Source organism: Notamacropus eugenii, chromosome 3 (assembly GCF_028372415.1).
Source record: "Notamacropus eugenii isolate mMacEug1 chromosome 3, mMacEug1.pri_v2, whole genome shotgun sequence".
Taxonomy (NCBI): domain Eukaryota; kingdom Metazoa; phylum Chordata; class Mammalia; order Diprotodontia; family Macropodidae; genus Notamacropus; species Notamacropus eugenii.
Genome location: NC_092874.1, coordinates 95,041,337 through 95,057,849, shown reverse-complemented (window position 1 = coordinate 95,057,849; position 16,513 = coordinate 95,041,337). Strand labels below are relative to the sequence as shown.

Genomic DNA, 16,513 nt, shown 5'->3' with positions numbered 1-16,513 from the left:
GCCCAGCTTCCTTCTTTTCAGCCAGGCATCCTCCCTTTTCCTCTTCAAAGCCATAGGAGCATTATTGGGATGAGATGAGGACACTGTGGCCCCCATTATCCTGCCCCTTCTTCCCCACCTTTCTTCTTACTACCTTCTTTCCTCCCTGTTCTCCTGCCTATGTCCTTCTGTTCCCCTCTTCTCTATCCCAGCTACTCTGGTAAGTTTATTGCTGGTCTTCTAAACTTGTATCCATGCCTCACATCCTGTGGAATTTCTGGAAATAGTAGGAATGTATTGAATTAGGTTAGCTCCCCCTCCTCCCGTCTTTATCTCCAGGACCTATCTTGAGGGGCCCATGTTGGAGAAGGGGGTTCTAGCCCTATAATTTTCCTCTATTCACTCATCCCCTCCACTCAGAAAACTTGATGGGTTGGAGGACAGACCTGTACCAGCTCAGGTCTTCTTCCATTGTCCCATCCTGATCCCCCTAGAGACTATCCCTGAAGAGTCTTGAGAAAGCCCCAGAAGGTCAGCACACATTCTAGCTATTTAAAACCAGTGTGGGGGGCATGTGGTGGCGCTATAGTGCACAGAGCACTGGCCCTGAAGTCAGGAGACTCAAGTTCAAATGTGACCCTGGGCAAGTCACTTAATCCCAGTTGCCTCAAAAAAAAAACAACAAACCACACCAATAGCATAGGCTTTCCTTCCTTGAAACTACCCCACCTCCCATATTCATTTCACCCTTTAGCCTGTGCCCTATTTTATTGGCCAGTGTCATCTGTAGCTAGCACTTGGCATCCAGAGTCAGCTTGAGGATCTCTTCACTCCAAGCAGAAGCCTTTATCTTCCCCCCACCAAGGATGCCATTCATCAGCAGTTATTCAATACTTAATACCAGAAACTGTCCTGATAACTCCAGGCCTTTATAAAAGAATGAGAGTTGCTACCATCAAGGAACTTATAGCAAGATGGGAGACAGGAGAATAAGTAGCAATGCAAGGTTCTGCATGATCAGTCTTGAATGGGTGCCATAGGGATTCAGAAGAGAGAGAGAGGCTGTTCTGGGCCTGGAGTGCAATAAAGAGGCAGAGCACTGCTGGCCTAGGGAAATAGTGTGGAACCATTAACAAAGTGTATTAGGAAAACAGGGAGATGACCAGTCTATCCAGAACAGAAGGTTTACATGTGGGAATAGTAGGAATTGAGCTGTAGTGATAAGTTGTGCCTAGATGGTAGGAGGTGCCAGCTCAGCTTTCTTTTCCCAACCCCACACACATCTGTGACTCCCACCTCCAAATCAAGTTTATTGGGTTGCCCCAGAGACCGACAAGCAAATCGCCTTATCTGAGATGACCCCTTAGCACCCAGGTGCCCTTTACTGATAATTGCGCAGCTGTGAGACAGGGAGGAGTTGGCTAGTCCCCAAGCACCTCTCTATCACTCTCCATGTTGGAAGATAATGTAATAGTGACTATTACAGAGTGTGGGTGGGCAGGGTTAAAAACTAATGCTTTTAGCCACACACATCTACAAAGATTGGGCCTCAAGTGATGGAGCTGCTTCAGACCTTTGTTCCTAAAGGTCTGGCTATCTCCTCTTGAGGCACACTAAACCTGCTTACCTGCTGCTAGGCTTTTGTGATAGGTTCTCAGCTGCGCCACATGATTCTCTGCTCTTGTTCAGTAAACCCTTAAAGTGATTATATCCTTTCTGTCAGACCACCCTTGCCTTGTGCCTTTGCTCAGGTCCTCCCTGCCTCTTCCACTAACCCCTGAGCTCTCTGCCTTTTAAACCACTTTTCTTTTGGGTGGTGACTGCATTCCCTTGCGATATTACAGTCTGTCTTTTAGATAGATACACACATATACATACACACACACATGCACGTGTACATGTGTATATATAATCTTTTTACATCACCTGAAATTTTTTTGATAAAAAGAAGATAACCAAGAAAGCTAAATACAGAACCTCTTAAGCAACCTTCATAATCACTCAAAAGAGTTCATTGTTGAGTATCCACATTTTTAAAAGTCATACACAGCTGCACACACAACCTATTGTTTATTAGACCCCCTACAGACACTGCATGGATTCCTAGAGTGGAGCAGGAAGGACAAAGTGAGCTGGGCTGGCTTTGGGAAGTGGTGCAGTGCTTTTAAATGACCCCAATAGTCTTCTTGAAACAAAGGCCCATTAAAAAAAACACAAGATGATGGCAATTCGTGGAATGGAATTTTAAGTTGGAGGTTACCTGCTCAACAATGAAAAGTTCCCAGTGGCCTTGAGTAGGTTGCAATAGCTTATCAACTACCAACTATATGTACAAGAGTCACAGTGTGCAGATATTATCAGAAAGGTAGTGGACTGGAAAGGAAAACAGGCTGGTTATATGTTGAGAATGAAAGGTGGACAGCCTTTGTATTCCATTGGCAGCTCCATCAAGAGAACAAGAGGAACACTGAGCAAACTGAGTGGACCTCCAGCCAGCCCCATGGCAGATTGTGAGCATGGATAGGTTGCCATCTACCTCACTAGAGGCAATGTCTACGCTAATCTGAGCCCAAGATCCATCAAGTATCCTGCCTTATCTGGCTCATGGAACCAGGATAGGCAACTGAAATATCTGGTCTGTCACTAAGTCACCCAATTAACTTTCAGTGAGTATTATACTAGATCTCATGGCAGGATGGGGGTGGGGGGTTGCAATACAAAAGTTCAATATAGTCCTTGTTCTTAAGTCAACCATCTAGTTGGGGGCAGACAAAATTAATAAATAGGGAGCAAGCAAGTGCTAAATGGTGGCACTAAGTTCAGGCTGGGGGGGGGGAGTGTAAATAGGGCATCATAATGGAGGCATAGAGAAAATGGGGTTTGGAGGATGGGCAGGATTTAGATGGAGAAGAGAGACCTTTCTGAATAGGAAAATGGCATTAGGAAAGGTACAAGCATGGCATAGGTAGAGGACTTCAAGAAAGGGTGATGATGGGGAAGGGTGCATTTTGGGAATTTGGGGACTTTAAACACGTATTGGGGGTGGGAAGGACCAGAAGAATTTGAAAGCCATGCAAAAGTGAGGACTCTGCAACCAGTTGAGCAGGGATTGACATGATCGCTGCTATATTTCTAAAGATTCCCCACCCCTGTCTGTTTAAAGCTAGGGATATACCACAGCCATTAAGGGACTGAGGCATTAAGAACCTGGCCAAGGATGATGGCAAGGTAAATAGAGAGGAAGGGATGACTGCAAAAGACATTATAAAGTGATAAGTTAATGCCCAGAGATAGAAGGTGCAAACAACCAACACCACACGTTCCAAAATAAAGGTTGGCTGTAACTGGTGTTTCATGTGACACAGAGCCAGATGCCATTTTGATCCAAAAACTAGCCTCTTGATTCCAACAGCTTTACCAACTTCAATAATTTGGCTTCATCTTCTCACTGATCCCCAAAGGTACATGGTGCCTGAGTAGCAGAATCCAGAAATGGCTTTGTACTAGGCTGCCAAAAAAGGTTTTTCGGGCTCTTCTTTTTGAGACCAAGGTGTGTCCCCAGACATCTTGGGCCTACTGGTGATCTTAGTGATACATAAGACATTAAATGGTATAGTAAAGAGCGCTAGACTAGGAATCCAGAAACCCCTCTTCAACCTGCAGGTCTAATCTTGAGTAGCATTGTGATTTAAGGGCAACAATAAAGACTGATATCTAGCGCTTCAAAGGTTGTGATACATTTATATACATTATTTCATCTGATGTAGGCACTATGGATATTATGCTCATTCATAGATGAGGCAACTGAAGCTCGATGGTTACCCAAAACAGTATCCATGTTGCCTCTCAGCAAATCACTTCTTAGTTTCTCACCTTTAAAATGGTGAGACTGAGCCAGATGTTCTTTAAGGTCCCTTTCTACCTCTAACAGTCTAGGAATCTGGAAAAGCTATTCAGCAAAAACTGGCCGGAGCTGTTTTCTTATCTCCTCCTTTGTTTTTGAGTTTCTTCCTCCCTCTTTGAGAGCTAGCTCCAAGACTGCAGCTGTCAGCAACTCCTAGATTTCCAGCTCCAGCAATGAGGTTTTCAAGCTATTAGCTATGACCTGGACGTTTCCCAGCAGTCAGAAGTATATTCTGACACTGACTTGCTTCTAGGTCTCTTGTTGCATCCTCCAGTGCGGCTGAGCTGAATAGATTTAATTAGGTTGGACCTGTTACAAAGTCCTGCTTTTCACTCCATTTCATCAGTGAAGCCAGGATGAACCAATGAAAAAAGTTACCTTGTCCTTACCACTAATTTGCTTTTGTCAAATCATTGAACCTCTCTAAGCCTTGCTTTTTCTGTCTGTTAAATGGGGTTAGCAATCCCCTTCCACACAGAATTGTTATGAAAATCAATCAGCCAGCCTTTACTAAACACCTACTAGTTTCAAGCACTAGGGCTACAAAGGCAAAAATGAAACAGTCCCATGATAAAGACAATAGTCCTGTAGAACAAGTAATTAGAGATAGTGAATGGTGGGTTTGAAAATCATCGTGAATTAGCCTTGACTCCTCAGGGCTGCCAAGCTTACGTAGGTGGACTCAAGATTTGTTATTTGTAATGAAAAGCATTCTGAAGAGGCAAAGAAAAGAGATCAGCCCCTTCCCCACAAAAGAACCTGCCTCCCTTCCATTAGACACTACCCTTCTCTGCCTCTAAGGTCTTGCCTCCAAAACTCATTTCCCATTGTCTTGGTGAGGGCAGTCCTGCTCTAAGCAGACTTAGTCTGCAGAGTCAGGACTGTGTGTGTAGTGGGGAGTAGGAGGGCTATTAACTAGAGAAGACATGTTGGAGAAACAGGACTTTTTGTATCAAGTCCTAAGGACTGAGGAGTTTCCAGGGAAGAATGGATTTGTCTATGCTCAAGAAATTCTTAAGAGAGAATGAGTGACTTGCCTACAATCACCTAGCTAATGTGTCAGAAGTAAGATTTAAATCTAAGCCTTCCTGACTCCAAATTTAGCACGTTCCACTGGAGTAGAGACCCCTTTTTCAGTGTTCTCCCCTCTCTCCAGCATGTGATAAGATACCCTGACCCCATCATTAAATCTATCATCAGAGTATGTCCCCAACTTCTTCCTAGAAAGTCTCATCTCTAGAAGGCTCCAGACCTGCTACCTCCCCTCCCACTCCTTCCACCCTGACCTAGCCTTATCCAGTGGCTCATCCCAGACCTTACAAATCTCAGCCTGATGCTTCCTGTTCAATTCCATCTGGGCAGACAGGCCAGACAGAGGTTCAAGAGCCAGCCATGTAGCAGCACCACTCAGACCACCTGCCCTGCTTCCACCTGACCCTCAAAACTGTCCCCTGTCCAGGGCATCAGTCCTTGTAGAGATGGGACCTGGCAACTCATTGTTCTGCAGACTCTGCAACCTTGCTTCCTTAGTAGTCACAGTCACTGGAGACCCAGAAAGCCCTCACCACCAAAGTCCTTGGCACGATTAAATGGCTGGATATCAGAAACAGATATGGTTTTAGCAATAGAAATTACACTAATGAAGATGGGTTGCCATACACTTTGCTGATGCACCCTAAAGACCACAGAGCCTTTCCTTTGGACGTGCAACTGAAACCTGTGTGTATTGTTTTTCCCTAATGGAATGTGAGCACTTTGAAAGCTGCTTGTTTTTCTGTGTGTGTGGCCAGTGTTGCACATAGTGTGATGCTCCTTTGTTCAGTCATTTCCAAATCTTTGTGTCCTCATGTAGGGTTTTCTTGGCAAAGATACTGGAGTGGTTTGCCATTTTCTTCTCCAGCTCATTTTACAATGAGGAAACTGAGGCAAACAGGGTTAAGTGACTTGCCTAGGGTCACACAGCTAGGAAGTATCTGAGACCATATTTGAATCTTCATCTTCCTGACTCCAGGCCCAGGGTTCTATCCATTGCACTACCTAGCTGCCCTATTATGCACATAGCAAGTGCTTTAAAGTGTATGTGATTTTTTTTAATTCATTCACTCCCTCATTCATTCATCTTTCACAGTTCCACTGCCCAAGTACCCAGAGCAGATTGAAGAGGCCCTGGTGTCCCTGTATTTTCTTCCCAACTTTGTCTGAGGGATCAGTATTGGATTATATAATTAAAGATTTTAGAGTTAGCCAATCTCATTTTACAGATGAGGAAATTGAGGCCATGGAGGTTAAATGACTTGCTCATATAAGGTCACATAGCTAGTAAATAGCAGAGGCAGAATCTGACCCCAAATGTTCCTGACTCTGAGCTCCATACAATCTCCCTTATACCAGGTTACCTTTAAATCCTTCTAAGGAAGGGCCATGGAGATGATCTCATCCACCTTTCTCATTTTACAAATGAGAAAACTGAAGCAACAAGAGAAGTTACTTGATCAAGATCACCTATGGAGCAGGCAGAAGAGTGAGGATTCAAACTCAGTTCTGCAAATATGTCACCTGGCTGGAGTCATGTGTTAAATCCTAATTCCATGGGGGAAGGGGGGGGGCGGTGCAGGGGGAAGGGCAGTGAATTCATACTCCCTTGCTTGTCACTAGGAAGTCTGGTGCTGGACCTAGTCCCGATGGCTGAATCTACCTCCTGTGCTTCAGGATGAGCTTTTGCTTGTTAAGTTCCTGCCGTCGTCACATGCCCCCATTCCCAATGCCTCCCTTATTCCCTTTCTTCCTTTGCCCTACAAATTACTGTTGCTCCACTTCCCTCTGCCCTGCTATCAAAATCTCTTCCCTCTACCATAGGCATCGCATTTAGTTCCTTGTAGAAAACTATGCCACTGACAATGTACAAAGACCTCCTTGTCCTATCCTAAATCTACCCCCCTGCCACCTTCCTAAGAGTCTAAAATTCCCACTATTACAAGGCATTCCTTTGGATTCAAACATTGAGAGTCTTCTGGAAATGCACAGTTTCCATGAAGCAGCATCTTTACCTGTACTTAATGCTAAGGAGTCTCAGATTAGCTTGCCTAGCATAGGAATATGAGGGAGTGGTATACAAGAGGACTTAGTTCAAGGATATGGGATGAGGAAGCAGTGGGGAGGAAAAGTAGATAAGGGAAGTCCTAGCCCCGGGTGGGCAGACTTGAGCAGTGGAGAAAAACATGATGAGGAGAGGTGAGATGATGTTAGATTTTTGACTACTTCGTACACTGGCCAGTATCCAGCTCTGCTCCTTGTGATAGAAAATGTGTTTCTGGCACCTGAAGAAAAGGTATCAGGGAAGGGGTGAGCTGGAGAGGGAAATTTCTTCAAGATTAGGGGCCACTGAGTGGCTCCAGAGTCTCCCCTACATTTTGTGAGTGGCTGGAGTTGTCCCAAAGGTCTTCACCTGCCTCCTTTCACTCTGACTTGGAGTTCCCCTCACACTACCCTGCTTGGCCTACTGCGGTTTCTTGTTGGCGCCTCTGGTCTCTAATAGCCATTCCCCCTCTTACTTTCCCCCCTCTGTGCCCCACTAATGGCTGTCTGTGGCCCCAGAGACCTTTTCTGCCTTCCCCCTAGCTGCCCTTATCTGGGCCTCCCTCACCCCCCTTGATGCTGAAACCCAATCCTCTGCGGCGGACACCTCCCAACCCAGCAGGCCTGCAGAGCAGCCCCAACCCCCCCACAACCAGCTTCATCCTTACATCAGCATCATCAGCATCAACATCGAACGGAACCCAGCCTCGAGCCCCAGCCAGACCCCAGCTAGCCTCATCAGAGCCTCTGGCTCAATAGATCTCCTGCTCACCCACCCACCCTACCCCTCATGGATTCTAGGGCTAATCTCCTCCTCCTCTTCCCAACTCCCCAGTGTCCCCTCTACTGACCCTTCTCCCTAGACTGACCCATTCTCAAATCCTCCCTTTTCTCTGACATTTTCATCCCCTTTTCTTTGCCTCTTCTTGTATGACCCCTTTCCACCTCTTTCTGACCCTCCTCTCCTCCCCTCAACCTTTCCTTTCCTCTCTGACCTTTTTTAGACATTCCTCTCTTCCCTAACCCCTCTCCTCCCTCCTATTTGCTCCCTTTTCTATTGTCTCCTCTCCTCTACACTCCTCTCCTTTCCTTTCTCAGAAATCTCTTCCCTTTTGTGCCTTTTCGTGGATCAAGCCATGAAGCCCCTCCCTGGCCTACATGAGGAAGACATAGAAACAAGGAGACCAGCCTCAGACATCTGTGTGTTTGCCAGCAACTGTACACTGCACGGTCTGGGCCATGTCTTTGGGCCAGGAGGTCTGACCCTGCGCAGGGGGCTGTGGGCAGTGGCAGTGCTGCTCTCTCTGACTGCCTTTCTCTATCAAGTGGCAGACCGGATTGAGTACTACGGACAGTTCCACCATGTGACAGTGCTGGATGAACATGAGAGTCACCACCTTGTCTTCCCTGCTGTCACCCTGTGCAACCTCAACCCACTTCGACGTTCCCAAATCACACCCAATGACCTGCATTGGGCCGGACCTGCCCTTCTGGGCCTTGAGCCTAGAGACCATGCTGACTATCTGAAGGAATTGGGCCAGCCCCCTGCACCCCCTGGCTTCATGCCCAGTGCCACTTATAACCTGTCTGAACTCTATGCCAGGGCTGGCCACACCATGGATGACATGTTGCTGGACTGTCGCTACCGAGGACGGCCTTGTGGCCCAGACAACTTCACCAAGGTGAGCAATGCCTCTGGTTTTCTTTCTTTACTTTAGTCCCAGCTTAAAACCACCTCATACCCCAGCCTAACTCAGGGAACCTCCTGAAACTAGCTTGGGAAACTTGTAATCACCTTGAGAATATTGGTCCCACACCATGCCACCCCATCTCTGCCATGCTCAACCTTCTATCCCAAACAACCTCACCCAAGTGACCCCTTTCCTAACTCTTGCAGCACCTGTATCTTGGCCCTCTGGTAGCCCTACCCAAATCTTAGGAAATCTCACCTCTGCCCCAAAACTCGCTGTTGGGGGGTGGAAGGTAGGAAGTGTTGATGTTCTCAAGTATGCATGGCATGACATGGTGATATCATGAAGTAGATTTTCACCTCATCAGCTCTTCCCAAGATTGAGGTGTTAGGGATAAGAAAACAAAGTTTACCCACATGATCTCTCTAATGTTCTGTAACAAATTTGTAGACAAACAGAGCCACCTCCCTTTCCTTCTCAGCTGTAATTTTAGCTCAGCCTGACCTCAATCCCTCATAACTACCTATTCATCCACACACCTCAACCCAACCTTGCCTCTCTCTTTCCACTTTAGACTCCTGATAATTCTCCCAATGTAGGGCCATACCCAAGGCCCTAAGTGGTACAGCCTACATTATTCTTTGATGAGTTAGGTGGTTATCTACATGGTATCATTTGGGGGCACACCCCTTCTCCCAAATACCTTCTCCATTGACCTGCACAATGCCTGAAGTAACAAAATAAATATTCATCTTGGTTTTCTTGTTATTTTTGCTTCAGGTTAAATATTACTCTCTTTGAGGAGTCTGTGCAAAAGGTGCTAGAGACTGAAGACTTTAGACAGGAGGAGGCAGGGTACTGAGGTCAGGGTATTGAAGTCCTAGGAAGGGCAAACTAAAATATAAACTCCAAGTATAGAAATAATAATAATTCATATTTCTATAGCATTTTTAAGTTTACACAGAGCTTTCTCCATTACAACTCTATACTATCCCCATTTTTCAGGTGATGAAACAGTCTCAGAGAAGTTAGATGACTTGCCTGAGGTAGTAAGTGTATTAAACTAATAAGTGTCTTGTAAAATGCCTATTACACATACAAGACATCATTTTGGACTGTGGCATATGAAGCCTCTGATCTTATAATGAAAATGACTATATGAGATGCTCCTCACCCCACTCCTCCACCTTAATAATCTAGCAAGCAGCTTGAGAGCACTAGGTACCTAGGGGGTAAAAAAAAAAGATGCACTAAAAAGGTAGAGGAAAAAAATCATCAGATAGGAAGTGATCACCAAAGATAGACTGGTCCTGGACTCAGAGTTTCTCAGAGATCAGGGACAGACAGGCCTCTGTTTCCTTTCAGGCTTGTCTGTTGATAACTTGGTTTCCCTGGGAAGAAGAAGAACTCAGGCCTGGGGAGATTTGGAGGATTATAAAATCATCCCTTTGGACTCTGCTACACTGGGCACAGTGAAATGAGGGCTGATTCCAGGATCATTTGGCATCTAGGAAAGGCTTTTCGTACCCCTAGGGCAGGGAATTTTCAGGGGGCCGCCTGGAATGGAATGAAATATTTCCTTTCAGCCCAAAAGATTACTTTCCCAGCCTAATCCCACTGTACCCACAAAACCTATATAAAGATCGTAGTGGCTATTAAACCACTTCCCTCTTGTGACCACTTGCCTCATACTTCCAAAATAATATTGATAATGTGAATTCACATTGATAGAGTACTTTTGTTTATAACAACCACAGAGAAAGTTGTGCACATGCAAGTATTATTTTCTTAATTATATAAATGGCTCAAGGAGGGCGAATGAGCCTCAGAGTTGTGAACTTTGCTATATAAATATTACTATTTAGGGACACAAAATCCCTGGCGGACGTAGCCCAGGCTTCTCAGGGATGGGGAATAATGATAGGCATCTGAAGGTAAATGGCATGTTATCCTTTTAAGACCCTAGAAACAATGTAGCTAGAAGCTAGGAAACTAACATAGTTAGGGCACACATTGGAGTTAAGTGATATGTGTGTGTGTGTGTGTGTGTGTGTGTGTGTGTGTGTGTGTGTGTGTGTGTGTGTGTGTAGTAGGGCTGGGTTACCTCTAGGCTTCTCTTGTTCCCTAATATCACTCTGCTACTTTTTCTTGTCTTCCTTTTCTCCCCCAGATCTTCACCAGAATGGGTCAGTGTTACATCTTTAATTCAGGAAGCGATGGAGCTGAGCTCCTCAGTACTCCTAAAGGAGGTGCTGGCAATGGGCTGGAGATAATGTTAACAGTGCAACAGGATGAATACCTGCCAGTGTGGAGGGACTCAGGTATGTAGCACAGGGGCCAAGAGAGATGGAAGAAAAGTACGAAAGCTCTGAGTAAGGACTGGGAGATTGTGAGGGAGGAAATGGATATGATGGGCAAGAAATGGGGATGACGCATCAGTAATGGGGGAAGGAGAACAGCTGCTACAGGGGCAGGTGTGGGAGGTGAGGACCGAACAGAGTAATGGGGAAGGAAAAGGAATGGAGGATTAAGATCATGAGGAAGGAATAAGGACCTGGAAAAGAGATAGGTATGGGTTATCAGACTTGTTCCTAGTCTGTGAGACTGAAATCACAGGGGTCAACCATGCCAGTCTTCAATTGCATTCTTGATGACCCTGTCAAAGGCAGAATCTTCAGCTGATGAGAGGCTGAGAGTATGGAGGAGGGAGTAAGAAATCAAAAGAATATTTGGTTGGAAGGGGAGGCTAGCGTGAAGCTGACCCTGAATGACAATTTTTATGCCATGTTTTTATAGAAGAGATGGGGAAGCAGGTGAAGGAGACAGGACTTCAGCAAAAGTCACTATCTGTTGGATAGGGGGTTGGGGGTAGGGGTAGTATGTACTAAAGCATGGTGATGAGAGCCAGGGCTTTCCTCTCCTTAGATGAGATAGTGACTCAAAACAGAAGTGTCCTTGGGAGGACTCCAAAGGATTCCCAATTGGGACAGCCTCAGGGGAAAGATGAACTTCTATTCCCTCTATCCTCTCCCTATTCCAGAACAAACTCCATATGAGGCAGGGATTCGAGTGCAGATTCATAGTCAAGATGAGCCACCCACCATTGACCAGCTTGGCTTTGGGGTTGCTCCAGGTTACCAGACCTTTGTGTCCTGCCAAAAGCAGCAAGTATCCTCTGCCTTGGTTTCAATACCCTGACCTTAATACCCTGCCTCCTCCTGGTCAAAGCCTTCAATCTCTAGCACCTCAAATACCTCAGTTTTCAATTTCTCTGACTCTTGAAATCTTCCCCAACTCTGTGACTCAACATTAATTCCTCTTCATTTTCCCATTCTATCCCCATCTAGATACTCCAAAGATGGCCTAATCAGTCCCCCAGGACAGAAATCATGAATCATGTTCCCTCTTTCCTCTCTCTCTCTCTCTCTCTCTCTCTCTCTCTCTCTCTCTCTCTCTCTCTCTCTCTCTCTCTCTCTCTCTCTCACACACACACACACACACACACACACACACACACACACACACACACACACACACACACACACACACACACACACACCCCTCTAGTTCCATCTCTTTCCCAGCTCCCCCTTAACTCCTTTCCTGCTACAGCTGTTGTTCCTGCCACAGCCCTGGGGTAACTGTAGCTCTGTGCTCCCGGATCCTGACTTCGACATGGGTCCTCTTGATCTAAATCCATCCAATCCCAGCCCAGGCCCTAGATCAGCCTATAGTCTCTCAGGCTGTCGCCATGTTTGTGAAACTCGATTCTTGTCTCGGAAGTGTGGCTGCCGGATGATGTACATGCCTGGTAAGGGGTCATGGTAAGAGTTGGGGGGCCCAGAAGTCAGAGACAGGATGGGCTCAGGGTACAGCTTTTGGGCTAGGGAGAGTCCCTGAGATTAGCTGAGATAATAGAGGGCTCTAAGAGAAGCTGGAATTTGAATACAGTCATAATGCTAAACTCCTCACACCAGGCAGTGCCCCCATATGCAGCCCCCAACAGTACAAGGATTGTGCCAGACCTGCCCTGGGTAAGGAGTCCCCTGACCAACTAGCACTGCTGAAGGATATTGGAGAATTGCATGTGCCCAACCCACTTCCCCAAACAGAACCCCTACCTCTCCCCACCCAATGACTTCCCCCTCTCCTGGGATCCCCCAACTTCCTTTCGTGACCTCTATGAGCCCTGAGACGCACTTCACCCTTGCCCTGGCCCGTGCATTCCTGTGGCCTCTCCCCCTTAGACAGCATGATGAAGAAGGACACCACCTGCCTCTGCCCCAGCCCCTGTGCCAGCACGCGCTATGAAAAGGAGCTCTCCATGGTCCGGATTCCGAGCCGTGCTTCAGCCAGCTACCTGGCACAGAAATTCAACAGAAGCAAGCAGTATATAGCGTGAGCCACTCCCCAGCCCCAAAACAAAGGCCCCCAAGTGCACGTGAGAATCACTCCCTCCCAACATACATAGCCAGAGACCACCCCTCCACACAAGTCTACTAGTGTACACACACCAGTAGAAATTCCTACAACAGAGTCCTCCCCACCTGCATCCCAACCCCACCACATAAGCAAATAAACATCCAGGGACAGGCTTCCAGCTTAGATGGGTGGGAGACAAAGAGGGAGAGACCATACATGGAAGCCTGCTCTCCAACATGCACACATACACACACCTGGGAATGCTCTCCCAACACATGCATGTTGAAGACTGGAGAAAACTGCTCGTGAACATTAAGGGGTAAGTTGTGGGGCACAGTAACAGATAACCGGGGACGCACATATACATATACTTAGAGCTACTCCTACACATCTGGAGCCTGGCATCCAATACACATGGGCTCAATTCTAACTCAAAGTGATTGGCCAATAGTAGGTCCCAGGCCAAGCCCTACCAGGTCATTGTTTGGGTCCAGATTGACTCAGAATGAATGTAAATAGCAATTGTTTCTGTTTTAGCCAGAAACCCTGAGAGTCTTCCCCTTCCAGATCTTTTTTTTTTTTTAAAGAGGCCATTCTTTGCCTCACTTCTCATCAGTCTTAATCAGTGAATAAGTGTTGCCTTAGTCAAACTGAAACGTGTTAAAGACCTTAGTTTGAAAAGGCCAAGGTCTCCTACTGCATCCTGGTCCATCTCCAGGTGTCCTGAGCTGTATCTTGCCGCTGGGCCCAAATGGCTCTGGAGGAGAAAGTGAAGCTGGTGTCTTTAAATCCAATTCACTTACATGTCATGACACTACCTCCCTGATATCACGGTCCTTTTTGAGAAGAAGGACAAACAGCAGCAGTTCAGCTGTAGGATGGGGTTAGGGATGACTGACTACACCTGGGTAACACTTCCTTCCAGCAGCAGCAGCAGCAACAGCAACAACAACAACAACAACAACAACACACACACACACACACACACACACACCCTCCTCTTCTGGCCTTGCCTGGCTCACCTCTCTCCAGATGCTTGGGACTGCATGGAGGTGGGGAAATGTCCCTGGCTTTAATCAAGGGGGAAAGGATCTAAGTGTCACCCACTTGGTCACTTCTTCTTTTAGGGATAATGTTCTGGTGCTAGACATCTTCTTCGAGGCACTTAATTATGAAACGGTGGAACAGAAGAAAGCCTATGAAGTGGCCGCTCTGTTGGGTGAGGGATGAGACTTGGGGAGTGGGAACAGAATCTAGACTCCAGAAATGGTAAGGGTCTTGAAAATGGATGGGACCTGGGGAAAAGCTTGGCTAAATAAGTCTCATCAGGTCAAAGTGAGGCTGGCACTGTCTGGAAGACAGAGGGGTGAGGGCAGGATGGCTGGTACCTGTTCCTTCCCAGGTGATATTGGAGGCCAGATGGGGCTATTTATTGGTGCCAGTCTTCTGACCATTCTGGAGATCTTGGACTATCTCTTTGAGGTGGGTTGGGAGCCCAATATAAGTTTTGGGAGGAACTGGGATGGGTTCTAAGGACCTGACAGAGAATATTGGGCCAAGGAATTATAAGTAGGTAAGACTAAGGGTATCCTACACCATTTCTCTCCTCTCTTCTCAGGTTTTCCAAGACAGGGTTCTTGGCTACTTCCAAAATAGGAGGAGGTCACAGAAGAGGTCCAGGGACAGTCTGGTAATACTACTACTACTAATTACTCACATTTTTCTAGTATTCTAAGTTTATAGAAAACTTTCAATAATTCCATGAGGCAGGTAGGACAAGTATTATTGCCCAAATTTTAGGAAGAAACTGAGGCTCAGAAAAGGTAGGTAACTTGTCCATAGTAGAGGTAAACTAGTATCACAGGCAGGATTTGAAAGCAGCCCACCCAGCTCCAAGTCCAGTGCTCTTTCCATCCATCCTGCCCTGAGTGTACAACCATCTTCATACAAACACATCTATACACTGGGTCTCTGAAGCTACCTTCTTCCTAGTTTCTCCAGAATACAGCTCATTCCAGTCTACCTTTCATATTTCCCCCCCAGGCAAGAGTTGGAGAAAAATCCTTGAGCTACCTGCAGGTCTCGATTTATGAGAACTGGGGTTCAGAAAAAACAATGAATTGGACCTGAGAGGCTGGCTCTTCAGCAACTGGCATCAGCATGGGCAATCCCGGGTGGATGGGTGGGGGGATATCAGAAAGGTGAAATGTAAAATGCTCCAGCCTGGAAACCAAAAACCTGGGAAAGTCTTGTCTCAGGCACTTACTAGCTTTGTGACCTGGGTTGAGGCATTTCACTCCTCCAGGTCTTACTATTAGTAAAATGAGAGGATTGAACTAGATAATCTCTTAAGACCCCTTTTGGCTCTGACAGTCACTTTCCTTCCAATATCGGGCTACCATTCCTGTTCATATCTTCCCATATCCTCAATATCTTATCCCCAAAAGCTCCAACGAGGAACTGACATCCACTGCAGCCCAGGACCCCACCTCACCGCTGTCCCCAGGTAATGAGAGATCACCCCATCCCACCCTTCTGAACCCCTGATCAAGACAAGGGGACCCTGACTGGTGCCTCTCCTTCCCTTCCAAGGAAGTATGTGATCAAGGGGAAGCCAATGAGGCAAGCCTGAGCTGCAGGTGGGGGTGAGGGTGGGGGTGGTGTCTTCAAATGTCAAAAATCATCTGGTCCTAACTGATCTTCAGATGTTGTCCTACCCCCCCTTCTAGGCCTCCCACTCCACCCTCTGCTGTCACCAGGACTGTTTCTACTTCACACCGGACCTGCTACCTGGTCACTCGCCTCTAGACTCAGGTCCGATCTGTTGCCCCTTTGGAGGTCCATGCCCTGCATGCACCTAGCCTGTTAGCCCCTCTCCAAATAAAGCTCCAGATTGACATGAGACCAGGGTGGTTGTTTGATATGAGTGGCTATTTCACTGGAGACTAAGGATGAGATGGGAAACTGGCTTAAGCCTTACATATGAGGAGAGTACCAGTTTCAGGGATGAGGGGGAAGACCCTTCTGTTCAAAAATGTCTCAGTATGCTGACACACTGCCTGAAATTCTGCTGTCAAAGCTTAATGGCTTGAGTGCTTTGTTAAAAAGCACTGGCACTCTTCCTCTTCCTTCCCCAACTTCCAACCTAGGATGAGGTAACACATCACCCTTACTCCAAATGGAAGGAGGAGGGACAACTCCTTGGCCTATGTCTTGTCATCCCAAGAAGTGCTTGGGGGTGAGAAATGCTGCACCTTCCTCGTTTCTTGCTAACAATCACAAGTATCCTCTCCTCTGGCAACTTTTTCTCTTATTTGGAATTTGGAGCTTATCAGCCCTAGACCTAGGTGCCGGAAAAACAGAGCTCAGAAGTGCAGCTAGGTGGTGCAGTGGGTACAATGCCAGCCCTGGAGACAGGAAGACCTAAATTCAAACTTGGCCC

General features: G+C 46.6%; 1 protein-coding gene across 2 annotated transcripts; it reads left to right on the top strand.

Moving 5' to 3' along the window:
- Positions 1–137: 137 nt before the first annotated feature.
- Positions 138–15,973, top strand: ASIC3 (acid sensing ion channel subunit 3). Of its 2 annotated transcripts, none has more exons than XM_072652232.1 (12): positions 138–2,645; positions 8,562–8,640; positions 10,820–10,970; positions 11,690–11,817; positions 12,262–12,460; positions 12,627–12,683; positions 12,897–13,047; positions 14,199–14,290; positions 14,474–14,553; positions 14,690–14,761; positions 15,519–15,577; positions 15,801–15,973. In XM_072652232.1, exons 2-12 carry the CDS (start codon positions 8,575–8,577, stop codon positions 15,877–15,879), a joined length of 1,134 nt encoding a protein of 377 aa, XP_072508333.1. In that variant the 5' UTR covers positions 138–2,645; positions 8,562–8,574; the 3' UTR covers positions 15,880–15,973. The 2 variants fall into 2 exon arrangements, with proteins under 2 accessions (XP_072508333.1, XP_072508332.1); XM_072652231.1 differs by having other exon boundaries at positions 8,057–8,640.
- Positions 15,974–16,513: the final 540 nt, after the last annotated feature.

What these genes read in the sequence shown, in the direction of transcription:
- ASIC3 (XM_072652231.1), top strand. Translation starts at nt 8,095, where the DNA reads ATGAAGCCCCTCCCTGGCCTACATGAGGAAGACATAGAAACAAGGAGA. An exon ending in TGTCCTGCCAAAAGCAGCAA is followed by an intron (nt 11,818 to 12,261) that starts GTATCCTCTGCC and finishes TTCCTGCTACAG; the next exon opens with CTGTTGTTCCTGCCACAGCC. An exon ending in CACCTCACCGCTGTCCCCAG is followed by an intron (nt 15,578 to 15,800) that starts GTAATGAGAGAT and finishes CCCCCCTTCTAG; the next exon opens with GCCTCCCACTCCACCCTCTG.